Source organism: Pipistrellus hanaki (assembly GCF_964339955.1).
Source record: "Pipistrellus hanaki genome assembly, chromosome: 9".
Lineage (NCBI taxonomy): Eukaryota > Metazoa > Chordata > Mammalia > Chiroptera > Vespertilionidae > Pipistrellus > Pipistrellus hanaki.
This window is the reverse complement of record NC_140511.1, coordinates 34,695,170-34,722,771: the sequence shown is the minus strand read 5'-3', so window position 1 is coordinate 34,722,771 and position 27,602 is coordinate 34,695,170. Positions and strand designations below refer to the sequence as shown.

Genomic DNA, 27,602 nt, shown 5'->3' with positions numbered 1-27,602 from the left:
CATTAATAAATAAATATTTACAAAAATATGAAATGAGTCCTTGAATATATACCCTAGTTGTACATTCCATTCACTTATTTAAGAATGCATTGGGTGTCTGATTTTTTTTCTGTTTATGTTTAAGGTGCTAGAGATTAAAAATGAATAATCCATAGTTAGTATGTTAGAAAAGGTCATGGTCTACTTGAAGGTTTATATGTGAGCAATAATTGAATATAAGATCAATCCCAGAAGGGTAAAGAGTGGATAAGGCAAGTGCTAATAGACTAGAGGTGAGATTGGGATAAAGCATTCTAATTAAAGGAAAATATCATGCAATTTTACAAAAGTGTGAAACAGATGAATGAGAAACATTATATGTAATGGGTACTGAGGAGGATGGATGATCATGAAAATTAATAGTAGAGACAAAGACAAGGTCCAGATCATAGAGGACCACATATGTGCCTTGTATTCTATAGCAGGTGTGAGTTAAAGTGGAAGGATGAGAACTTAAAAGATAAAAACTAACTCAGCCAGTGTGACTCAATGGTTGTGTCAACCTATGAACCAGAAGGTCATGACTCAGTTCCCAGTTGGGGCAGATGCCTGGGTCATGGGCTTTATCCCCAGTGTGAGGATAAAGGCCTTGACAATGAGGAAGATAAGACAGAAAGGAGATGGTTAGCAAACATACTATGTAAGAATTAGTAATGCAGGGATATGAAGCATAAGGAGGACTTTTAGAAATGTACTATGGCTTCTGCACTTGAGTTAAAGTTGAATTTATTCACTGAGACAGGAATGAAGGAGGGAGAAAGAGAAACAACAACAGAAAAATACAAATTAAAATAAGGCTTTGTGGAATAGGGAAAGGATAGGAAAGAGAAACAGCAACACTGGAAGATTTGTATGTGGTTTTTTTGTTGTTGTTGTTTGTTTGTTTTTTTATGTCTAGCTCTTTCTCATATTCAGGTTACAAGTTTAATATCACTTTCTCCAAGAAGTTTTCCCTAAATCCTCTTTGTAAAGAAGCCACTGCCCTTCCCACTTCCACTGTCACATCATTTTGCTTTATTTTCTTCAGGGCACTTATTACTTTATAGCTCCTTTTTTTTGTTATTGTGTCTATAATGTAAGCTCTATAAGAGTGGTAATTTTGTTTTGTTTCCAATAGCTGAACTAAAGTGAGCCTGATACATAGTAGGTGCTCACAAAATTTTGTTATATGAATGAATCACAGTACCTAACAGCAATATGGAACTCACAGATCATAAATGAGAATTTTAAAATAGCAGGGTTCCCTTATCTGATGATGACATTGAGGCTGAGCTCCAGCAATTCCTGTAAAGACCTTCTCCATATGACACAGCCAGTTAGTTGGGAGAAGTCAGAAGGCCTAACTTCAAGTCCAATTTGCCATTTATTAATGACATAGGATCAATGAACTTCATGACCTCAAAGCATTTTTCAATTTCCTTCTCAATAAAAGTACTGCTTCCTTCATGAATATTTGAAAATAAAATAATATACATGGAAGCATGTTTTACCCAAGACATCCTAAATCAGTCCTTGTCACACACTATGGACTATTTATTACATACAATATCATCACTAATATCCCCTCTAAGATCTCCTCCCAGCTTGAGTTTTAACTTACACAATAATATGTTTTGCTTATTCATAAATATCCTCTGTTTGAATTTTGGAACAATTTCCCTCTCCTTGTAGCTCTTTGATCTTTTACTAGTGAGGTGTATAAGAACACTGTGTTTGACCTTAGCTGCTTCTGTGTCTTCCTCAGGCTCATAAGTGAGTAACTCAGAAAACTAAATTTTATGGCAACTACTGAGAGGCAGGGTAGCATAACACCGTTCTCTTTTTTTGATCCTCACTGGAGGATATCTTTATTGATTGTTAGAGAGAGAGGGAGAGAAAGGGAGAGAGAGATCAATTCATGGATTGGCTGCCTCCTGTATTTGTGCTGACTGGGATGGAACCAGTGAATTAGGTATGTGCCCTAACTATGCCCAGGAATCGAACTCACAACCTTTTTGGTGTATGATGCTTCAACCATTTGAATCACTGGGTCAGGGCCATAACATTATCCTTTTCCTTTCATTTTCTTTTCTTCTTTCCCTTTCTTTTCTTTTCTCTTTGTTTCCTTTCCTTCTTTTCTTTTTTTTTTAAACATACCATATATCCCTTATATGCACTCTCTCCCTCTCCTTCTTTCTCTCCTTCTTTCTCTCCTTTCTCTCTCTCTTTCTCTCTCTCTCTTTTTCTCTCTCTCTCTTAGTTAATGCATACTCCTAATTAGATACTGTGCAACCTTGAACACTTAAAAATCTCTCTTTTGCAAAAGATTCTGCACCTTTAAAGTGAAGATTTCAATACACTTCTCAGGGCATTGTGGGGATTGCATACATTAATATATGTAAACAATTTTTAATAGTGCATAGCATATAATTAGAAATATTTAGCTACTGTTATCTTTAAAGTTTATTAAATCATGCATGAAATTGCTCAGATCATTCTCTTGCCCAGGCGTCTTCAAACTACGGCCCGCGGGCCACATGCAGCCCCCAGGGGAGTCTGATCCTGCCCGCCAGGTTTTTTGGACAGTGAGCGCAGCCAAGGTGTTACAGTAGGGATTAGTAGTTCATATAGTCCGGCCCTCCAGCTCTCTGAGGGACCGTGATCTGGCCCCCACTTTAAAAAGTTTGAGGACCCCTGCTCTTGCCAGTACTATAAACATATTTCCAGTTTTCCCCATTTTACTAGATTAGGCACTAAGGTTGGAAAATTTATGTAACTAATTCAAGTTCAAATTCAAGAGCCATTTCTGTTGAACACCAAGGCCACGTTTTTGGCCAAACCAATATAATGTTCCATTTTGGAGGAACCAGATCCTTTTGCTATGTAAGCAGACATTTATTAAATCATTGCCATCAAATAAACTTGAATTAAATAAACGTTTGACCAGGTGCCTCTTAAAATAAGAGCAATCAGCACTAAGAGAAGGGGAAATTCAGTGCCTTGGGTTGTCAGGGAAAGCTCCTAAAGACTTGGGTGGAGCCTAGATATGTGATTGTTTCTAATTACATTGAGCCCCAGGTTACCACAATGACCTACCTAAAGGTCAACTCAGACTAGCTTTCAGCAGTATTCTGGCCTGCAAATCTCTTTCTTCAGCCTTACAGGGGTCCTTAGGCCAAACTGCTCAAGCATGGGCCATGCCTTCCTTTTTAATTACCCAATTTACAATTCATAAATGGTGACATGTGTCAGCAGAAGAGCCCTTGGAGGGACTTTTTTTTTTTTTTTTTTTTTTTTTTTTAACTTGGTCATGTCTGAACCTGGGGTTATGAGCCTTGCATAGACAATTTTGTTAGCAGTGGCTGTGTCTGTTACCAAGTTAACAGCGGGCGAGTTCAGTTTATTACTTATAATGAGTACACTAAACCAACCATTGTCATTGGAAGGCTTTTCTAGAATCACAACAGATTATTATAGAAAGGAAAAATGATTTAACATTTTTTTCCAAAGTTTATTTACAAAGTCACAGAGGTAGAAGTGAGCTGTAGAAGAAATGGGCTCAGGAAACAAGTTACAGCAAGGTAAGGCTGCTTGTAGCTTAGAGGATATGGGAGAGGGAAAGAGGGAGGGAGGGAGGGAGGAAGGGAGGGAGGGAGGGAGAGGGAGAGAGAGAGAGATGCCCAGGGAAAGGGCCAGGCCTGTTCTAGAACGCGAAACCCCCATGTTTTAACATTCTCAATGATTTTTGATGCAGCCCATACCATGGTTACTGTGTTTTCCCTTCAAAATAGTAAGCAATGTAAGTGCTGGCATCCAATTTTATACGTCCAATGCTAATAGATCAAACTCTTTCCATTTTATAGCTCCAAGTCAGTTGCTCTCAACCTTGGCTGCATAAAAGAATCACCTGGGGAGTTTTAAAACATCCCAATGTCTATGCCCAGGCTACAGTCAGCCCCATTAAGAAGAAATCTCTGGTCCTGGAGTCCAGGCATCAGGATTCCTTAAAGCACAGAAAGAGATAAATGCATAAGTAAGGTTGAGAACTACTGCTTCAGGGGATCAGGGAGAGTATTAGCAATGTATTAAAAAAACAAAAACCAGCAAACAATTCCCTGAGATTGTCTTTAAAGAAATACTGATTTTGATGGATTATTGTTCATTACTCCTCTTCAAACCTATTGGGTTTTATTATTTCATGACTACTTTTCCTTCAAGTGACACATCATTCGATTGTCATCCTTTGCATTTTATGCTCCTGGGTTTCCAAAATAAAGCACCTTTGGGCAAAACATCATTTGGAGCACTTTGTGGAAATCAGTATAATTAAATCACATTGCTACTATTGTTGCCTGGGAAGCAGCAACTATGCTTTTTCACCAAAGGAAAAGCTCCTGAAAGTTCATCCTGTTACTCCAATATTCACACAAACCTGGAACTTCTAAGTGATAACTCTGAGAAATAATTTAGGACTGAGATAGGACACATTGAGAAAAGGGAAGAGACTAGGGGAAATGGACCATTGAAAGCCATCTGAAAGAGGGCTTCCAGCAGGAATGCATGCCTGTGAGACAATGCCTTTGTCTTTGATCCTATTGTTATTGACATAAGAGACTAAAATCACTCGGATCTTTTGAAAACCAAATCCTCAATATTTTGTTGTAGTCCCTCAAATTTTGAATTATTTTAAAAATGGATATCTTCTTACAAAACATCAGAGATCAGAGGTAATTGATGACTCTATTCCAGATTCTATATTTAGTACTTAACTCATTATTGCATTTAATAAGTGGACCCAAAAGGTAGGTGATTTTCTACCATTTCACAGAAGAAAAAACTGAGGTGCAAATATTTCAAGTAATTTGCCCAGAAGTAGTAGGTGAAGCAAGAAGGATATAAATGTTTGCCTGGCAGGTAACACAACTAAATTAATTTCCACTTCCAATATCACAGCCTTCTCAAAAAGAAAGACAATTAGCTCCTTAGAGAAAAACAGTTTTGTTTTGTTTTGTTTTTAAAGAGACTGAATCCTGGGGAAGAACTAAAAGAGGATGAGCATCAATGGAAAGAGGCCCTGAATGAGTTCAAATATTGATTGATGTGTGGGGACGATTGGAATAATAAAAAACAAAGTATCTGTCCAATTTCCCAGAGAGTATGTAGCTATAGTCATCCCCCAAGAATTGGTTCCTAAACATGTCAGTGTAGAAAAGTCAATTTAAAAACTCAAATAAATTTAACAAGAGATTTGAAATACTATATCACATAAAATTCCTGAAGCCCTAGGAAAATTATATTTTAGTATTTCTGCATTTTATTTTTAAGTTCAAAGTAGAATTGTTAGCATCATTCCAACTGTAATGCTCTTAAAACTAAAGGAAGGCAATGTAAAGGTTTTAAGTCATCTTTTTTTTAAAATATATTTTATTGATTTTTTACAGAGAGGAAGGGAGAGAGATAGAGAGCTAGAAACGTCGATGAGAGAGAAACATCGACCAGCTGCCTCTTGCACACCCCCTACCGGGGATGTGTCCACAACCAAGGTACATGCCCCTGACCGGAATTGAACCCGGGACCCTTCAGTCCACAGACCGATGCTCTACCACCGAGCCAAATGGGTTTTGGCAAGTCATCTCTTTTTATTACTCTGCTCTCATTTCCTATACTGGTTTTGCTTTTTACTCAACTATCACTCCTTTTTCCTCTTTTTTTTCTATTTAATCTCACCCAGCTAACTATGGTATCCTCTATCATACATGACTGCTTATATTTTCTTTTATAAATGTATGTGAAAAATAGAAAGCATTTTAAAATCACCATACTTTTAAAACAGTGGTTATGTATGAGCATGTTACCTTTTGCAAATTAAGACAATAAATTTGGCACCCGACCCTTGAGTAGAAGCATGTGCCTCAATTCATGTGTATTAAACTAAAACACAGACATTTTACCTGATAAGTTACCTTTTCACATAAAAACTTACTCTTCAGCAAAACAGCTTAATTTGACTAATATAACTGAATATAACAAGTACACATTGAAATCATTCTATGTGCATGAATATGAGATAAATGATCCATAGAATTTAAAGATAAGCTAAACACATATATTACACTAGTGGCCCAGTGCACGAAATTCATTTACGCAGAGGATGGGGGGAGAAGGGAAGGTCCCCTCAGCCCAGTCTGCACCCTCTCCAATCTGGGACCCCTTGAGGAATGTGTGACTGCTGGTTTAGGCCTGATCCTGGGCATTAGGCCTAAACCAGCAGTTGGACATCCCTCTCACAATCTGGGACCACTGGCTCCTAACTGCTCACCTGCCTGCCCGATCGCCCCTAACTGCCTCTGCCTGCCAGCCTGATTTCCCTTAACTTCCCCCCATGCCAGCCAGGTCACCCCAACTGTCCCCCTGCCAGCCTGGTCACCCCCAACTGCCCTCCCCCCCAGCTGGCATGGTTGCCCCCAACTGTCCCCCTCTGCTGGCCTGATCACCCCTAAATGCCCCTTCCACTGGCCTGGTTTCCTTTTACTGCCCCCTATGTTGACCTGGTTGCCCCAAAATGTCCCCCTGCTGGCCTGGTTGCCCCCAACTGCCCCTCCCCCACTGGCCTGGTCCCATGCAGCCTGCTGTTTAGTCGTTTGGTCATCCTTCACTACCCCCCCTGCAAACCTTGTCACTGCATGCAGCCTGCTTTTCAGTTTTCCATCTGGTTGTTTCGGTCATGACAACTCCTGGCTTTTTATATATTAGGATATTGATTTCAGAGAGGAATGGTGAAGGACAGAGAAGTAGAAACATCAATGATGAGAGAGAATCATTGATCAACTACCTCCTGCATGTCCCCTACTGGGGATTGAGAACTCAACACGGCCATGTGCCATGACTGGGAATTTAACCATGACTTCCTGGTTCATAGGTCAATGCTCAACCACTGACCCACACTGGTTGGGCTAAACACAGCTGTTTATAGAATGAGAAGAACTATTACTAACAAGAAAGTATACTGTAAGTGCTAATTTTGTACAGTAACAACGGTCACTTGTTGAACATTTATTTATGAATCAAGCAGTGTCTAAATATTATCTCTAATGCTTCCAGCCAGTTATCTCTATAGTTTTTTATTCAGTGTTTCTATCTATAAAATGTTTGAGAGCATGCATTCCTTGTAGGTACTTATCTATTATACTTGTGAAACTATAATAATATGTTATGTTTTTATGGAATAAAGCCAAATGTTGAAATTAGAAACTATGGGAAAATTAAAGACAAAACTTCTGATCATCTTTAGCATCCTCTGGAGGTTTCCACACTGAAGAACACTACTCTGCATGCTGCGTGGCAGAGACCACTGGTTATCTTCTGATATTCATTTTCCTTTCCTTCCATAGTAATGGACACCCACATTTTTATTTGGGACCAGGACAGTCCAGAATAAAGATGACATGTATGTCACCAATTGCAGGTAGGTGTGGCTTTGTGCCCAGGTTCAAACTCTTGGGATAAAAGGGAAAATCCTATTTTAAAAGGAAGAACAGTGCTCATCTCTATGTCTTTCTTCTGACCTACTCCTTGGCATGTCAACATGGTACTGTGTAAACAAAGGAAACATCTAAGTGGGAAAGAACAAGAAGATAAGGTTCTTGGGCCCTTTTATGACTTTGTGAGGAGGGAGAAGACCTAGGGGAGGGGGCAGTAAGGGTTGGGTGAAGGGGGATGAAGGGGGAAAGTGGGAGACATATATAATACTGTCAACTACACACACACACACACACACACACACATACACACGCACACACAATACCTGTGGAGCTGAGCTGACTCTCCATTTCTGGATAAAACATATGGACTCTTACATGTGAGATAAATACATTTTAATCTTACAAAAGCACTGCTATTTTGGTCTCTGTTGTATGTAATTGAGCCTATACACTAATTCATACATCACTGAAGATGGTTATTACTTCCTCTACTTATAGATAAGGAAAGAGGACCAGAGGAGTTAATTTTCCAAGGTTACCCAGCTAGTAAATCGTACAGTCAAAAGAGCCCGAAGTCTACCCTCTAAAGCAGGCAACCTCCTGTGAGTTCAATACTATGGAATCAAGAAGGAAGGAGGCATTAATTTTGTCTAGAATGATTGATGAGGTATTCCTGATAGAAGTGGCAGTTTAATGAAATATTTAAAGGATGGGTATGGATAAAAAAGACATTCTGGGCTAATGGAACATAAAGAACAAAGGCAAAGAGATAAGAATGCATACATAAAGCTTGAGAAGAGCTTGTAGTCCATTGTTGTTAAGTGATCACTATTGTTTCTTGGCTTTATTTCTTCAACATATATTCAGGGTATCTATTACATAGCAGTCACACACATTAAAAAGGATCCTAGTGGTGAAAAAAGTCTATAAATTCCCAAATATGTGAGAAGATGATACTATTGGCAATGTTCACAGGATAGAGTTTAAATCCCGTATCAAGCAAATGAAGTCTTCACAATCAGACTCAACCCTTCCTCTCCAACTTCATGCTACCACACTATGTTTCAGCCACACAGATCTCAGAACATGAGTTTCCAGGCCTCTGGCCTGTGCACATAGACTTCCCTCTTCCTGGAATGCCTTTTCCCTATTCTGCTTAAAAATGCCTTACTTATCTTTTAAGAGCTACCTAAAATTCTACCTTTCCCTGACCCCTCAAATGGGATGGTTCTTTATAGCATTATTACCTTACTGCAGTTTCTTCACATCTTTATTCATTCATCCCTTCATTCATTCAGCCAGCCAGCCCAGCAAACATGTGCTGGGTTATATAGATAACAAGGGTGAAAAACATGAAGCATTTTTCCCCCTGTGCTTATAAAGTTTATACTCTAGGAAAAAATATCAGCCATTAAAAAAGTAAAGCAGTCTGGATGAGTAGCTCGGTAGTTGAGCATGATTCAATTCCTAGTCAGAGCACATGCCCAGATTGTGTGCTCAGTCCCCAGAAGGAAGCTTGCAGGAGGCAGCTGATCAATGATTTTCTCTCATCATTGATGTTTCTATCTCTTTCTCCCTCTCCCTTCCTTTCTGAAATAAAAATTTATATATACATATATATTAAATATATATATATATATATATATATATATATATATATATATATATATGAAATATAGTGTGATAACCTCAATGGAGGAGAAGAAGAGGCTGAAGTGGAAGCACACAACAGGAGCATCACACCTAATAAAAGCTGAACCTTTTGGGATACATAGGAGTGAGCCAGGCAGAGATAGTCAGTGGGTGTTTTAATAGCATGTACTACCACTATGCATTATCTAGTAGATGCTACTAGACTATGAAAGTTAATGTTTTTAAGTGTCCCACAGGATTTAAATAATAACAATGACAACAACAACTCTAGAATTAAATGCTGGCTTCGATTAATACTAAATGTGTTACCATTGTACTTTAGTGAGTCCCCTAGAGTTTTATTTATGCCTTCCTGTGTGCAGTATTTCCTACCCTACCTTATACTCCCACTTCCGTTAAGCATTCACAAGCCTCTTTAGGTTTCTACTAGCTTCTCTCAAACTTTAATGTGCATAAGAATCACTTAGTGAGCTGGTAAAAATATAGATTCCTTGGCCCCACCTCAGATATTCTGATTTCATAGATCTGGGACAGAGTTGGAGATTCTGCAATTCTAATAATCTTCCTGGTAGGACTTGACTGCATTTTGAGTCATAATGCTATAGCACAACTCTAGAAAGTTGTATTTTTTTCTGAATTATTTTTCTTTGTTCTTAAACCTGCTCTGCCATGCTGAGCTTGGAATAAGTGGCTACTTTGCCCAAGTATACATGGCTATCCCACCAAAGGAACCATTGCCAGAAAGAAGGGCCTCTGTGGTGGCTCTCATCGAACAATCACATTTTCCACCTGGATAACTAATATTTTCCCCATTGCCTCCCACCTTAGGTCCAATATAACAAGCCTATATATAGGAGCTTCCCAGTGGATGGGGAGTTATGAGTAGAACAGCCAGCTAAATGTCCTCTATGAGGCACCACAGGGGGAAAAGATTAAAGTAGGTTTGTGAATGGGTAAATAGGTCAGGTCTTCTCATTTTAAAATTTTTTCTCTTTAAAGATTCATTTCAGTATAAATAGGAATTCTCTAATTTCACACACAAAAAATGATGAATCACTAAACTTGTAAGAAAGCTTTCAATAATTGCTTGTATTTTCCTCCCAATGTGTCATGTGTATGAGTCTTAAAAGCTGGTAAATTTTTAAGGCCATGAGAACAGGGACCATGTCTTTCACATGAGCATTCCCCACAATTCCTGAAGAGAGTGATGACTATTTAGAAGATATGAAAATACTCAACTCTACAACAAATGAAATGAAACCAACTCACAGAAGTTGGAAAGATCATTATAATTCTAATTAGGTAATTTATGAATTAAGTAATACATGCAAATATAGTGGTTTCTTGATAAATGTTATCTCTTCCTTTCTACTTCTTTCTTCTTATTTTTTTACCTAGAACAGTTATATATAATAGAACTTTCTGAAAAGATGGACATATTCTATATTTGCACTGTTAAATATGGTGGCTACTGAGCACTTACAATGGGGCTAGCACAACAGAGAAAGTTAATTTTAAATTTATATTATTTTAATAACATTTAAACAATGAAGGACCTAAGGTGGGAGGCTTGGAGAGCACAAATCTAGAAGCCAGCAAGTCAGTAGTTTGCAATAAAGTATCAATTTGTTGAATTGAGTTGACCTTTTTCCCCTATAGATATGCATTATGTTTAGGTGAAAGAGTGAAAATTGAAGCTGTTCCAAGGGAAGGCCAAAAGGTCTGGGGAAAGAACAAAGACAATAGGATCCAAACTGGACAAAAGTTCCTTTCATATTGACCAATGTTCCTCAAATTTTAATATGCATACAAATTTTCTGTTAAAACGGATGGTTTCTAATGTAGTAGGTCTTGAGTGGGACTGTATATTCTATGCTCACAAGCTCCCAGGTACTAACACTGTTGTTAGGCAATGGGCCACACTTCCAGAAGTAAATATCTATTTGTAGGTAGGCCCAGGGACCTATATAATTGCTATGTGCCCTGTCTCAGAACTTGCTATGGTTTCTGCATGCTTGGCTCAGCAGTTCAAAATTAAGTCAACAGAATTTTATTTTTTATTAAAGGCACACCCTTCCCCCAATCTTATGATGAACAATTTATTAAGCACCTTCTACATACTAGGAAGAGCACTCCTAATAACCCAGCAAGTCAAATATTATTACCCCCATTTCACAAATAATAAAACAGAGGTTTAGGTAGATAATTTGACTTAATCAAAACTCACCCAAGCACTTGCTCCTAAGGTGCTCCTGAATCCAAAGCCTAATCTTTCTCATTACATGCTGTTGTTACTCAAAGAGTGGTGCACAATTGAGCACAGGGCTCACCTGGAGATGATTAGAAATGAAGACTAGCAGGCCCCATCCCAGACCCACTGAATCAGATCTGCATTGTAAGATCTCCAAGTAACTCTTATGCATATTAATATTTGAGAAGCACTATTACATTCCATCTTTTGCTTTTTGGAGCAATGGAACAAGTGGGGACAAAAGGAATCTGCTGACTGTGGCACTTGAGGAATGGATTTAGATTGGCTAGGCTTGACTTGGGAACAAATATTGATAGCTTTGCCTCTATGGCTAAATTCCTATTGCCTCATGGGCATAATTAAGACAAAATTAAGTTGTTTTCTGACAAGTCAGGGTTTTTCATTTCTGGATGATAATACATTCCAAACAGATAAAAGCATCAACAATATAGTTTAACAGCGTCCATGGGAAAAACTACAAAGAGTAACAAACTTGTTTGCTGAAGGATAAATATACTAAATTCAGCAAATTCTTGCAAAATATCTTGTCATTATTAATCACTGCCAGGCTGGTTCAAAGAAACAAACATAATTCTGCTTCCTCTCCCTTCATGAATCATTCTGGAAAGCTAGCCAATTAAAAGTCAACAGTAGCTTAAAACACAAGGGTCTGTTGTTGCACGAACTCAAAGAAATAGTACCTAACTGTTCACCCACCTCTACAGCCAAGTGCTTGGCCATCTCACTTGGGAAATATAGCAACCTCCTCCTCAGAGAACTCCTACCCTCACCTCCTGCTGCTGGAATCAAACAGAAATGCCATGTAAATCCTGTTTAACAACATCTTAGCCTCCAGCCCATTCTGTGGCCCCCAAATGAAATTCAGGGCTTCTCTATGCCCCTGAACCCATGTCATCCTTTTTTCATTTTCTCTCACCCCCCTCTCTTCTCACCAACCTTTGCTCACGTTGTCAATCTTTCCTTGGGCCATTTTATCCCCTTTCGACCACTCTCTTGTCCTCTGCCTGAGAATCATAGCTATGTCTGCATCTAATGACCTTTAACATTTAAGATTTGCTACCAAAAACTGTCTCTGATAATATTATAAATATGATTGTTTTGAAATAACTTTTACATTAAAGATCTTCCTGGTAAATACAACAATGTATTACTAAGGATCCTGTCACTATTTTACTATAAATCTTATTTTTCAATTACAGTTTACATTCAATATCATTCAGTATTAGGCTCAGGTGTATGCATAGTGGTTAGACAATCATATATTTCACACAGTTCCCCTTGATATTTCCAGTACCCACCTGGCACCACATAAAGGTATTACAATATTCTTGAGTATATTCTCTATGCTGTACGTTACATCCCTGTGATTATTATGAAACTACCCATTTGTATGTCTGAATCCCTTCACTTTTTTTTTCCCACCCATCTTCCCAACCCCCTCACCTCTGTTAATCATCAGCCTGTTCTCTGTATCTATGAGTCTTTCTAGTTTGTTGATTTATTAATTTTATTTTTTAGATTCCAAATATAAGTGAAATCCTACGGCATTTATATTTCTCTGACTTACTTCTTTCACTCAGCATAGTACCCTCTAGGAAGGACCCTCTCATATTTTTTGTAACCTAATTCTTCCTTCTATCCCCTCTTCTCCTCTTCTCTCTTCTCCTCCTCTCTCTTCCTCACTTCCCTAGGAGGTTTTCCAAGCCACAGTCCTGGAATTTCTGAACCAAATACTCTTGTCTCCATTATTATTTCTACTTCTGGAAAAAATGTCTCAGACAACAGTGTCTCACAGGAAAGGAAAGTCATTATACTACCAGTACTTGCGAGATGTTTCTTTTATTTCTCATTTCTTTTAGACATCCTTAATAAATTACACACCGTCTCTCCATATTAGTTGAACCAGTTCCCTTTGAAACTTTCATTGTTTATTATAATTCACCTACTAATATTTTTAAAGTATAAGTTTCGTTCTATTGTCCCTGATTTTTTTTTTTTTTTCTTAGAAAGGGACACATACAGATTCTTGATCCTTTTATTTGAGAATTCAGTATGGCAAATTAGTTTCTTGTTTAGCAAAATACCTTCCTTCCTTCACTTTGAACTTGACGATATGACTTGCATTGGCCAGTGGGGTGTTAGTGGATGTGATATGAGCAGAGGCTTTAACTATGTTTACTAGTATGTCCTGGGCTTACCCTTTTGTGACTTCAGCCATGATGATGAAAAGAACACACTGTGAGAGTAAGGTCCCACCCTCTGGGCCCAATACTGGAATATGTGAAGCAGAGATGCCCCAGCCAACTTGGTAATCTACAGCCTCAAATAGCTGACCAGGCCAACCAGTAAGCACTTACGGGAGAAATAAATGCTTATTGTTATATATCAGTGATTTTGTGGTTGTTGGTTGCACACCAAAAATAGACTGTTGTGTGGAGTAACAGTAAATGGTAGACCAAGTTCTACCACTTACTAGTAGAGCTCAGATATCTGTATTTGAAAATGAGGGGTTTGCATTGCTTGAACCCCAAGATATTTAACAAGATTTAAACCTCATGATTCTTGAGTTGTCCACACTTTCCACAGTGTATTTTCCAGAGCATGGATCAAAATAGAACCATTGTGAAATGAAAGCAGATAGAATGGGATTTGTTTGTGTTCATTATAGAACTCTGGAGGGTCTGCTGAAGGGAAGAGGTGTACCCAGAGAAGCTTCAATGACAGTTGGTTGCAGAGTAGCAGAGGGTAACATGCTACCTTCCCACTAAGTCAGCCTTCAAGGATCCAGGTATAAGGATCAGACACAGGCTTTACTCACCCTCTCTAAGAACAGAGTATGTTTACTACCTTGCATAAGACAATATTCAATGCATCATGGAGAAGAATAAAAAAGACGGAGTAAAAAATGGAAACTACAGAGTATTGAAATGGAAATGTTCTTGTTTCGCCTTGCTTTCTCTTGAGTACTTGTGTCCTGGACTTTGCATCACAATGAAAATGACAAACTCTGGTGGCACTGTCCCACCCATAAAGGCCCATAATGAAAATACCTGAAAAAATTGGATTCCTGCTTTGCCTGAGAGGCTAACTGTGGCATATATAAGGTCCTACCCAACCCCAAAATATTAGGACATCATATAAGAATGACTTTATTTGAAGCAGTCACATATAAGAACCTCAGAAACCTTTGTTCATGGCAGATACTTTAAAAGCCCTAATATCCCTTAACTTAACTTCCTAAAAAAAAAAAGGCAGAAATCCCTTTAAGTATCTATTGTACCCTTTTTACACATTTAAAAATTGCCTTTGACCACAGATTTCCTCTAGTTATTCAATTGCTGTTTGTATGTATGCCCAGGAATTGTTTCCATAAGGACAATAAATTTCTAAAATAAAATTTGCTGATGGGGCAAAATTAATACATTTACTTGTAATAAAATTACTTTGAAGAGGACACTAATATATAATTAAAATTTTGTCATTTAGGTAATATTTTTAAAGAAGGAAGCGTTCTTATGCAACATGACCGAAATGCTCTCGGGAGCTCTAAAATCATTTTTTCATTAAATAGAGCTGAAATTATGTGCACAACTAGAACATGAGAAATAAAAGAGGAAAACAAAGTATGGAACACTGGGGAATGAGAAAATAGACTGCAAAAGGAACAGTATTCAAGGTTACCCAGTGAGTCAGGCAAAAAGGGGAGGGTTGGGCTGATGCTAAGACCCATAGCATATTCCCATTAATGTCCTTGCATTAAATCTGCCATTTTTAGTAGATAATGTATTCATGTTTCTCTCATATGAGGGAAGGCATACATATTTACCATTCTCTTAGGGTCTAGCATGTGTTACTGAAAGACCCGAACTGGCCTTTTGTCCTGAATGGCGGAGACGACCTCATGAACCACACAAACACTTGTCTCGATGCAACACGCAAAAGGTTTATTGACCGGCGCCGGGACCCAACCTCCAGCCCAGAGGCTGATGGAAGGGCCCCGTTGGGGGTTTACAGTGGGCTTATAAAGGCAAAAACCACAAGCAGCTTGTCAAGGTCAGTTGGTTTGGAGGGAAACAGATGTTTTTCTCTGATTAGGACCGCTGGGCTTGGGACAGTAGTGGCCCTCAGGGTCAAGCCCAGGGCGGGGGTGGCTCTATCAGCAGTACTCAGTTGAGCGGGAAGCTCAGCTGAGCGGGAAACTCAAACTCAGCTGCGGCGGGAAACTCAGCTGGGCGGGAAGCAAATAACAATGCAGGCAGTATTTTCTTAAGTCTTACATTTACATCATATGAAGCTGCTTAGCAAAACTTTGTAAAAATTCTAACTCTTAAGAAGGCTCACAGAGGGAGCTATTAAATATAAATATAAAACAGGTGAAGATAGAACAAAAAAGCTCTGAGAAAAACCCAAAGTCAGATACAAAGTTGATATTTAGGAGAATGGGAGCAGTTTGATGATTTTATTTTATGTGGCAGATCTTACTCGCTAATTAGTCAGGACATACATTGGGCATGTCTGTACAAAATCTCTATTGATAAATTATTTGTGCATGAGGGCATCTGGCAGTTAAGCCACAAAAACTTTAACAGAAAGCTTTGACATCATATAGATCTACCACAAGAAAGCAGTTCTACTTAGAAAATTAAGTTTCTGTGCTCTGTGTCTGCTTCTTCAAAGCACTGCTCATTTGCTTTGCCAATGGATACAGTAAAGAGATTTACTGTAATAAAGGCGTTGGATTCCTTAATATAAACATGGGTCTCTGCCCCAAGGGTACCGCAGCTTCTGTGACAAGTGGTCTTTCACCCAAAGCCACATGTATTATAGCTAAGAGACAGAAAACAAGGGCGGGGAGGAGGAAAGGAGCAGTCCCAGCATCAGGTAAAACCTCAGACTCTACAACGAGGCTCTCTAGGTTCATTCTTGGCCCTGCCTCTTACTGTGCAGCCTTGAGAAAGTTACTTAACTTCTTTAGGACTCAGTTTCCTCATCTATAAAATGGAGAAATTAATAGTACCTATTGCATAGGGTTATTATGAGGATTAAATGAGATTTACTATGTGTTCGTGCTTAAAACAGTGTCAGGTATATAGTAATCCCAATATAAATGTTTAATAAGTACAAGAAGGTAGAAAAAGTGAGAGAGAGACTGCTGGACACGCGGTGTTCTTAATGCACTATTTTGCTTCCTTCTAACTGGGTCTTTTACTTTCCACCTCCAGGCCACTTGATTTCTACCAGTAAGCATAACCCCATTTCCGGTCTGACCCCAAACAACGCTCATCCAGAGAGATTTAAGAAGCTCTAATTCAGTAGTTCAGGTGACTCAGCATTAAACCAAGATTGCTGTTATTCTTGTCTTGACCCTGTGTCCCAGTTTTAGTCCCTTGTTCCTGTAATCAAGTCCCCACCTTGTACTCCAGTTCTAGCATATTTCTCCCCGGTGGCTGAGGCCTGGCCAGCAGGACCAGCCAGGTCCTCCCGTTCCTTCCAGGCAGATGTCTCAAAGGGCAGCCTCTTCACTAGAAACCACGCTCTGGCACACACAGTTGTTTGAACTTTCTAAAATTTGTTACCTGTACTTAAAAATTGCAGGTTTTTACACATGGTTCAAAATTCTGACTTCTATTGAAACATTGGGTGGTCTGACAACACTTGGCCCCCTTGGTTGCTGCCCCCTTTGAAAGGCCACGTGCCATCTTTTCCCCACTGAACCATTAGTTTGGATCTGGATCTAGATCTGTTTGCTTGGCCCTTGCAGGCATTTGAGGTTGAGTTCTAAGACTAAGAACTAGCAGGTACATTGTGCCAAGTATTCTTCTAAGTGATTCACATGCTTTTCTCATTAAACCAAAGTTCATAAATCTGTTTGTCCTTCTACCCACTATCCTTGCAGCCCTCTCCTTGCTTTCAACCCTCTGTTTGCATGGATCTGTACCTGTTCTGTCATTCCAAATCACTATTCTCAAGACCTACCAGCTAAGGGCCACTTACAAAGCTTTGTTGAACCTCTGTAATATGTCAACCATTCACACATAACGTGGCCTGTTGCCTCTCCAATCTCCCAACTGGACCCCATTGTCAAGAACTTTGGTCATCAGAGTGGTTATATTTCAGTTACAAAATCCCAGGCTTTACTGATACGAGTGATCCTATAATCTCACTCCTTTTATAAAACCATACAATTTATTATATACAGACAGTCTTCACTCTTATAAGATTTTGTTCCAGTTCTTAATAGAAACCCAGAAAAACCCACAAAATATTTATAGAAACTTACTTATGTTCTAGGCCAGTGGTCGGCAAACTGCGGCTCGTGAGCCACATGAGGCTCTTTGGCCCCTTGAGTGTGGCTCTTCCATGAAATACCATGGCCTGGGTGAGTCTATTTTGAAGAAGTGGCATTAGAAGAAGTTCAAGTTTAAAAAATTTGGCTCTCAAAAGAAATTTCAATCCTTGTACTGTTGACATTTGGCTCTGTTGATTAATGAGTTTGCCAACCACTGTTGTAGGCTCTATAACAGAAACTGATTTGAATATTTACTAAGAGATCCAAAGAAGTTTGCTTATCTATTCTACAAGCAATTCAATCTCTTTTCAGTGAACCACCTAGGAAACTAACATTATTTGAATACAATGGGCAATATTTTTTTCTCAGACAGGCCCTGAGCTTCACAAAACAATGGATAAAAGAGAAAAACATCTGCATGACTAAGCAGAGATTTAGCAAATGACAAAGGAAACTCACAAAACTCATTCCATACACCATTCCATAAAATTATCTGGATTGAGTAAAACCGAATATATATTAAAATCAAAACATAGCTGATTAAGTTCCAAAATAGTTTTTAAAGAAACCCTTAATAAAAATGTCACTTACATAGGGAATCGTGTCCAGTGTATCAGTGTTGACAATTATAGGAGCAGGGCTGGCCTGAAAAAAAGAGAAGTAGAAAATATTGTAAATAGTAAGTAGTCTATTCCAAGAATCTGTTAACTTTTAAACAAAGAGCTTAACAGTATCTCTCAAGGACCCTTATAGCCACCGCGTCAAGTGTTAGGAGAAAAAAATGAAATGGCTCAAAGTTCTCAACACCCTCCAAATAATGTGTTTGCTACACTTACAACATATAACATAATGAAATGAAGTAAGCATTCATGGAACTTATACTCATTTTCTCTTCAATTTTATCCAGCAGTTTAGAAGATGAGGATCTGTGATACTTAAGTGGCAAGGATTTTTAAAACACTGGGTGAGAGCTAAAGTTGGCAACATTTCTTTTTAAAGTGGCTGTGCTAAGTAAATTTGATTTTCTACTCTAAGAAGCAAAATTAAACTTAAATCAATATTTACAACGCATCCCCTTAAACTGTCTTTTGAGAGTATGTTGTATTCAATGCAAAATATAAGGGTTCACTTAGTGATATATATATATATGTTACCTATTATACATGCTGTTATCATTTTTTTGTTACTTATACATTTCTGATCATATATCTTAAAAATCTCTGGAGAGAAAATGAACACTTAGTCAAAGTGGCAGAAAATCTTATTTAATATGTTAAACTATTTTTTAAATTGTACAAACTGCAGTCATTTGCCTTAAAGTTGAGTAGGAATCTGTGTAAAATATGATATAGGACAGCTACAAGCCAAGTCATTAAAAAATAAGAGATTGCAATCTGTATTTGCATCGACCAATCTGACTTCATGAATATTGAGTAGACCTATCTTTATTTTCTAGTTTCTAGAATTTCCTCAGCAACTTTCCCTTCATCCCTGAAGCATCTTTAATCTCCTTACGAAATTGTAGATTTCATTTAGATTGAGGAAATACTCTCCTCATGATTAATGGAGAGCTGTGCCATAGGACACAGTAGTTTGGGCAAGTATTCAACTTTTAGGGCATTTTGTTAGATGTGCCCTCTGGAGTTAACAGAGGTAACAGGTTCTTAATGTCAATCTGTGTTTATGGGATCCTAACCGAACGATAAGACAAGTGGCAATCCAGCAGATTTTACAAAATAAAATACGTGTTTTAACTAAAAACACTGGACATTGAGAACATGACCCTGGTTATACATCCACGTAGTGGGTCAACAAGATGTTCCTGGTTTGTGAAAGTCCTAACAGCAAGTACCTTGTGGGTAAATGGGGCTTGGAGAAAGATAGTTTCCAGGGGACTCCACACAAAAACTGCTTGTGAAGAGGCAGGTGGTGTGGGAGAAGAAGGAGCAGTTTAGAATGAGAAGACCTGGGTTAAAGTTTGTTTTATCAACTTCCTGGTATTTGAGGACTCAGCAACTTCCTTGTAGGGTGACCTGGGGGCAAGTCCCTTAACCCCTTTCGCCTCATTTTTCTTCTCTGTAGAATGGAAATAGAAACAATCACTTTCTGAAAAAGGTTTTTGAAGACTAAATGAGGTGACATATTTGAATGTTTTTGTAAACTTAAATTTCAAAATCAATGTTAAATATTATTATTGAAAGTGTCTCTAAAGATGGACTACTGTGAGGATATATCACTATATGGTTTGTGAACTGTTTATACCCCAGAGGGAAATTTCAATGCTCTGTTAGTAGCTATAACTGCACTGAAGAGAATGGATTAGATCATACGAATTGCCACTTATTAAATATGTATTACTTACCACTATGCATATAATATACAAATATTATATATTCTTATTTAATTTCCACAAAAATATATTGATGAAGCATTGTTTTCACTATGTCAATGCTACAGATGAGAAAAATGAGGCTCAAGGAAAATGAAAGTTGATATTTAATACTGGCTTTGTAACTTCAAATCCATTCATTTTCTCTCCTTGATTGTAGCATCTAATCTTGAATTGATTGGAGATCTCTAGCACCATACAAGATCACAGCAAAGCAAAGACTGCCATGAAGGCAAATGATGCCTCAGGGTCTTACATATTAGATATTGAAAGAAATCTAGTAACGCCTTCATGGCTTTTATTGTTGTTACTATTGTTTGTTTTTACTTTTGAGGGCATCTCTCTATGGTTTCTAAGTCCTGGTTTCTAGAACTCCAGAAAGTGATGATGCCTTATCTCCTTTACTTCACTGAAAACTTTCCAAGTATCACCCCTAATATTTGTATTTTACCTTATTGTTTAATATAGTATTGTTACTGTAGTTAGCTGGATATTAATGAGGGAAAAGAGCAAAACCTATGGGGCATGAGCTTGTTTGCTTTACCAGGAAGCTACTACTCCATACCCCAAGGAATCTCAGCTTTGTCCCTCCTGGGGGATTAAACTTCTTCCCCTTCAAGTACTGGACTGTGAATGTGGGGAAGAGGGGAGATAAAAACTTGCACAATAAAGTAAAAATGGTGCAGGGGGTGGTACCTGCCATAGAGGCCTGTCAGTCTAACCTGAGAAAAAGATAACTGATTAAGGGGTAGACCCCAATGCAAACCCTAGAAATTTTAGGAAGCTGACTGATAATTTTGAAAAAGCTTCTGGTTCTTTCCAGACCTGAAAAAATATAAGTTCGGGTGAACAATCTCTCTCTGTCTCTGTCTCTGTCTCTCTCTCTGTGTCTCACTCTCTCTTTCTCCCACTATTTTCTCACCTGCACTCATGCTGTGCATTCATGCATTCTATGCATTCTTTCTCATTAGTCATGTGGCCTTAACAGCCACATGGCCACTGGCCAATGGGTTCCACAGGCCGGCTCCAGCCTGGTTAAGGCAGCAAAGCAACAGACTATAGCTGGGAACACAAGCTAAGCTCACCAAATGCTGGATGGGACTAAGCTTTAATAGGGCACAGGATCTCTGGACATTGACTCTATTTTTGGCCCTGATTTTCCATGGTGAATTGGACAGTGATGGGACACTGGAGAACCTCTATAATTTTGCTTCCTGAATAAACCTTGCCACCAGATCTTATCCTCTCTTGTAGGTCCCTAGAAATGCTTTTCCTCATGATACCACAAGAACTCCATATCCACCAGCAACAGTATGATCAGTAAATATGTACATACTGTGTTGAATTGGGGCTTTCAACCCACCTTATTTTTTTAAAATTATTTTATATGTTGTATTAATATGGTCTGGGAATACATTTACACACAAGCCCATTTCCCACACAGTGCCATTCATCACTTTTGTATGTCTATGCTTCTATTTCCACTTCCTGTATAAATCTGGTATTTCCAATCAGACTCTATATTTAGAAAATAACAAAGATTGTATATTTCCCTATAAATCTTCACAATATTTGGATGCACTGAAGGAACTCAGTAAATACTTAGGAATTATTGACTAAATGTATCTATAGAGTTTAGATGAGGGCATTACAAAATACAATACCACTTTGTAAGCTTTGGAGAAAAATTCTAAGAAAAAAACAAAAATCTCTAGTCACCAATAACATGACTATGACTACTTTTCTGATATTGACTTTCTTACTTTATTAACCAGTCACTGTTACGTAACTATCCAACTTTCCTAAAATAATAATTATTGCATAACTCAGGATATGGACGCTGTAAATCTTGAAGCAGAATCCATGTTGTGTAGAAAGGTCTTTGCTTTTCAGTGGTAACAAATTCCAAAAACCACAATTAAGACTATATCTATGAAAGTCACTAAAAGTGCATGACCATACACTTTTATGTGAGTTGTGTGAACACAAAAATGTATCACTGACATGTGACATTGGCAGGTCTCTGGTGTGAGTGGCAAGGAGATGGCTTGGTGGGTGTTATGAATAACACACCATCCACTGTGCTGCCAAATCAGGCTCTCTGAAGATCTCCCCTTTGCTCTACCCCAGGACCCTCACAGTCCTTCCCAGGCTGTTTTTAAACTTCCTGGAATCTTTTAGGTAGTCAATGCCACATATCCACAGAGAATAAAAATCACATGATGATAACACAGAGTGCAGTAGAATTCCAAGTACAGCCCAGAAGTGTGCTCTTCTCACCAGATCTTCCCATGGCTCAGCCTGACTGTTATTTCTTCTTGTTTTTTAAAATATATTTTATTGATTTTACAGAGAGGAAGAGAGAGGAATAGAAAGCTAGAAACATCGATGAGAGAGAATCATCTATCAGCTGCCTCCTGCACACCCCCTACCAGGGATGTGCCCGCAACCAAGGTACATGCCCTTGACTGGAATCGAACCTGGGACCTTTCAGTCCGCAGGCAGACGCTCTATCCACTGAGCCAAACAGGTTTTGGCATGACTGTTATTTCTTGTCTCACTTTTGAAATCATGTGAGTTCATAACTAGTTTGATTTAGTTTAGCTTCTTAGTCTTAACACCAATTCCCTAGTTACTTTGATGGTTTCTTCTAAGCTTTATCTCCACACTTCACATTGATCTTCCATCCCTATACCTTCACTCTCCATATTATATATCCTCTCTAATTGGACCACTAAATCAAATTGCTAACTTATAAAATTCCATCATCCCTTTTCTATGTTCTTATTTCCATGAACTGGAAAAAAGATTTGTAAAAAATATGAAAAAAATCCTTTTAACCAGAAATTTCAAGATTTGACTAACTGTAAATCTAAATAGACTTAGACTTAAGAATAAAAATCTGTCTTAGATGACCCAAACTGTAATATGTAAAGGCTTTGTCTTATACTTATCCAATGGGAGAAAGCAGTTTATAGCAAGAGGTAAGAATAAAGGTAATCATAGAGAAGCGGGAAGCAAGCAGAGAGGCTACTAATACAATTTAAATTATGAAATCGAGTTATTCATTAATTCTACCACCTTCCTGTCCTTGGGATCTATGACATAGTCAAATATTTTAATATAGCATCAATAACTTTGCTTACACTAAGAAAAAAGTAAACTTCCCTTGCTTGCTACCATGAAAATGTAACTAATAAAGTTTGACATAATTTATGCAAATTTTCTAAGGAGTTTATTGATTTTGACTGATGTGGTTTCTTCTTAATATTTGTTAAGTGCTAGATCTGGGGTATGCCTGGGACATAAATGGTCAAGTAGATATAAGGTCAGCTACAGTGAGAAAGTCTCTTCAATAAGGTACTGATAAGGTATTGACAGAAGCCAGTCAGTCCAACGAGACACTCTGGAAAGGTTAGGTCTAATAGATGGTAAGCTAGGTAGCAGAAACATCAACAGACTAAACCCCAGGCCTATGCCTAAGCTTTTAAGAAGCAAAATGAAAAGGAAAGAAGACCACATAGTCAAATGACTTAGATACAGCAAGGTCTGACAATAATACCAATAACACTGATGGGGCTAGGAATTGAGCAGGAATTTCTCAGCTTTAAAAGACAGGCTCCTCAGTGGGCAGGAAGTGCCACAGGACCAATACTTGATTTTACACAAGCAGGCTGCTATCAAGGTTGATGCCCTGATCCTAAATAGGAAACTATAACCTGGGTTATTACCCACATCCTCAATTAGATCTGAAATGATATATTTAACACCAAGTACTAAGTGGTATGCTAAGGTTTGAACTCAGAATAACTTTATTTTCTATTAAATTTTCTCCCTAACCTCCCATCATGTCAATCCGCTGTGGAAAAAAAAAAGTGATGTGGTTGGGAGGGGAACTTCATTCTGGATTTCCTGAATTGCACTCCAGTTCTATATTGGGACCCAAGCTGTAATATGTAAATGGTTTGCCTTATACTTAACATTTCTTCCCTCTCCCTCTTTCCCATAATGTTGGGCTAGAGCCTCATCCAGAGGGGTTGGCAGAGTCCTACTCCTCCTTGAAGGATTTACCTGGAACCTACTATTGCCTGGTTGAGAATCATCACTACCTAGAATCCCATGAGCCAGCCATAGCGAAATCTCCTGGTATATTAACACTGGTATAGATAACAAAAAGGGCAAGCACTTATATAGCATTTGTTATAGCAATTAATTTATTTAATCCACATATAATCAATGAGACAGGTCCTGTTATTCTCAAATTACAGGTGAGGAAACAGAGGTTCAGAAACTTTACACAGTCATACATGTGATAAATAGTCTTCAAAATCAAACTACTCAGAGCCCATATTATTGATAGCCATGTTCTATAACCTCTCACAATGGAATTATACTTTACCAGAACTCTTTTGATTTTATTTTTTACTGCTCACCAACAACTCAGAAACTAACTCAAACTAGATCTATCCACCTTGATCCAGGCTAGTGCCAAAGCCCTCCCCTCCTCACTCTGGCTCAATCACTGGGCCCCAATATATCATGTGAGCAGGCGTGCAGGAGGCATGAACCAGGAAAGGCTAACAGCACAGGTACACCCAGGCTGACTGAATCAGCATGTTTTTTTAGTAAGCTCCAAAGAACAATTTTATAAAATAACTGATTAAAGACATATTGTTGGTTGTATGAGAGAAGAAAAATAAATACATTCTAGAATCACAAAACTCTGAAGCTGAGACCTTAATGATCCTTGAGTTCTACCTTTTTATTTTACACATATAAAATGGAAAGGCAGGAAGAAAGTGGCGTGGCCCAAATCTCACAATTATTTAGAATAAAAACTGAAGACAGAAAAAAAAAAACAATAAAAATGATAATGAAATATTAAGCATTTATTGGATGATTATTTTTTATAGGATGCTGAAGATGCATCAATACAGTTAATTCTCAAAATGTTCTAAGAAAAATATTGTTTCCCTTTCTTTTTAAGGAGAAAAAATAAAGGGTGGGAAGGGTCAGAGTGGCTTAGTCACTTGCCCAAGGTCCCAGGTACCACAAACAGGTCTCAAATCCCTATCTTTCTAGCGCCAAGTCCCATGCTGGTAACCACACACATCTTCCTGATACCCTGAAAATAAAGTTATTTTATGCCCTAAATGTTGTTAGTTTCCTTTTCACAGGCTGAAGAGAGATTTCTCACCATACTGACTCAGATTCAATTTCCCAATTCTCAGAGGATTTTTAGGTCCCTTAATCTCTTGCAAACCACCACTTGAAAAAAAATGGGACAATGCTATTTTCCAGTTAACCTATTTCTCAAGAACTTAGCTAAAAAAAAAAAATAGTACATATGAAGTGAAAGAGAGATACTCTATAAAGGCGAGGGTATTTTATTTATTGCTGTGGCCATATTTTGCTTTCCTGGAATTTTTTCTTTTTATATTGTCTCCACAAGACCAGCCAGGTAGTTGTAGTTCAGTCTAGTGTAGCTCTGAGTCATTGCCAAGGGGTTCTGGCCTTTCACCTGGCTTGCCCTTACCCTGCAGTGAAATAGGGCACCCATGTCACAGACAAGGAAACTAAGGCAATAACAGATGAATGGGTGTATGAACAGTGTGAGTGTCTGAGGCTTGGCTAGCCAAGGCTTACCTGCAGGCTAATGGTTATGGCAAGGTGTCTCAAGGAAGCAATTTTGGAGGAAGCTATGACCTTGGTCCCTCTCCCTAGCACCTAACAAAATGCAAGGATGATTACCTACCTAGCTTACCACCAGATTAGCTCAGAAAATATGAAGAGAGAATGGTAGATTCAAGTTCGGCTTGAATTTGATTCAACTCTGCTTACCTGAACTCACTTAACAATAAATAAAACATTCTCCTCACTTTACAGAAAACTGAAGTACACAGATGTTAAGTATCTTGCTCAAGGTTACCTAGGTGGTAATAGCAAGGTCAAATGTCAAACCTATCAGTCTGATTCCAAAGGTAACTTTTAACAACTGCAAAGAGGTTGCTTCTGCTCTCTATTAAGATTTTATAAATACCCAGAAGTCTGCTCTAGTCAACACAAATTATTTAACTGATCTTTGAAAACCTGCCACTAGTATTTCTTCCTTTCAGATTCAACTGTTAACACATTTGCTTGAGACTCCTTAAAATACAAGATAGTGTAATATTTTTCTGAAAATGGATGCTATCTTGAGGACCTCAGTGAGTCTGAGTTGGGCACCTATTTATCCTCAGTGTAGAAAAGATGGAATGGTCTGAAGAATGAGGCACAGAAACTGGAGACCCAGAACCAAATAGCTTTCTTTACCTTAAATGTTTTCTCTAGAATCAATCCCACTTGAAACAAGAGATAAAAATTGCTTGAACTGTTAGTTTATAAAGACTTTTGAGACTCTATCCTGTACTCTCTCCATATACCTCTTTGCACTTAATATAAAAGGCTGAAATAAAGGCTTACCTAACTACAGATCATCATTGAACCTAAATCGATAATTATATTAGAGTGACCACCAATAATATGCTTTATAATTTATAAATTGTGTCCATACACATTAGATCATTTAATTCCCAGGGAGAAGAAAGAGATCTAGCATTGTCTAGCTAGTGTTGTTCAGTGGTTGAGCATTGACTCATGAACCATGAGTTCACAGTTGGATTCCCCATCAGGGGACATGCCCTGGTTTCAGACTCAATCCCTCATTGGGGCATGCAGGAGGCAGCCAATTAACGATTTTTTTTGTCACCATTAATGGTTCTATCTCTCTCTCCCTGCCTCCCTGAAAAAACAAAAGTAAAAACATTAAAAGAGAGAGAGAGAGAGAGAGAGAGAGAGAGAGAGAGAGAGAGAGAGAGAGAGAGAGAGAGAGAAAACTAGCACTGAGTGAATAAGTACCCACAGTATGCAAAAGATATGGTAAGCTTTAACCTGTATTTTCTTGTTTTCTCCTCACAGAACCCCAGAGAGACCTTGTCTATAGATAAGTAAACATAGGTTCAGAGGGATTCAGTGTATTTCAGCTAGAAAGAGGCAGAGCTGGGATTCAAATCCAGATTTGCTTATTCTAAATTCTTTGTGTTTCTCCATTATTCCACATGATGCCATAAATCCCATTATTCACATGGAGCTTTTACTAACTTAACTGCTTTAATTGTGCAAGTGCTCTCTGAAGAGTACATGAAAAAGGGAGTCATTAGCTCACGTCTCAGATGTGCCCCATGCCACAATAACCACACCTACTTAACTCACTGATTCACTCCATGTGGTGCTATTCCTGAAAGATCCATGTGGTTACCATCTGTTCCTTTTTTGCTAAGCAATTTGGTAAGAGCTATTATCTTAGAAGTACAGTTGTGTTTTCCAGACATAGGTACCAGAATTCTGAACAAGCTGTCAATAGCCTGGTTCATCAGACTAAGGTGGGTCCTATTTATTCTGTAGCACATGGACCAGGGCTTTGCACACAGTGGGTGATCAATTAAAGATTCCTATTTAGTT

General features: G+C 38.3%; 1 protein-coding gene across 18 annotated transcripts in view; it reads right to left on the bottom strand.

Moving 5' to 3' along the window:
- Positions 1 to 27,602, bottom strand: part of LOC311628225 (disks large homolog 2) — a gene marked incomplete at its 3' end in the record, with an annotated part of 1,110,130 nt that overhangs the window by 622,703 nt on the left and 459,825 nt on the right. For all 18 annotated transcript variants that reach the window (XM_084895257.1, XM_084895256.1, XM_084895260.1 and 15 more), the window contains one exon: positions 18,305 to 18,358. In XM_084895257.1, the coding sequence (XP_084751383.1) occupies positions 18,305 to 18,358 (54 nt within the window). The remainder of the gene's footprint in view (positions 1 to 18,304; positions 18,359 to 27,602) is intronic.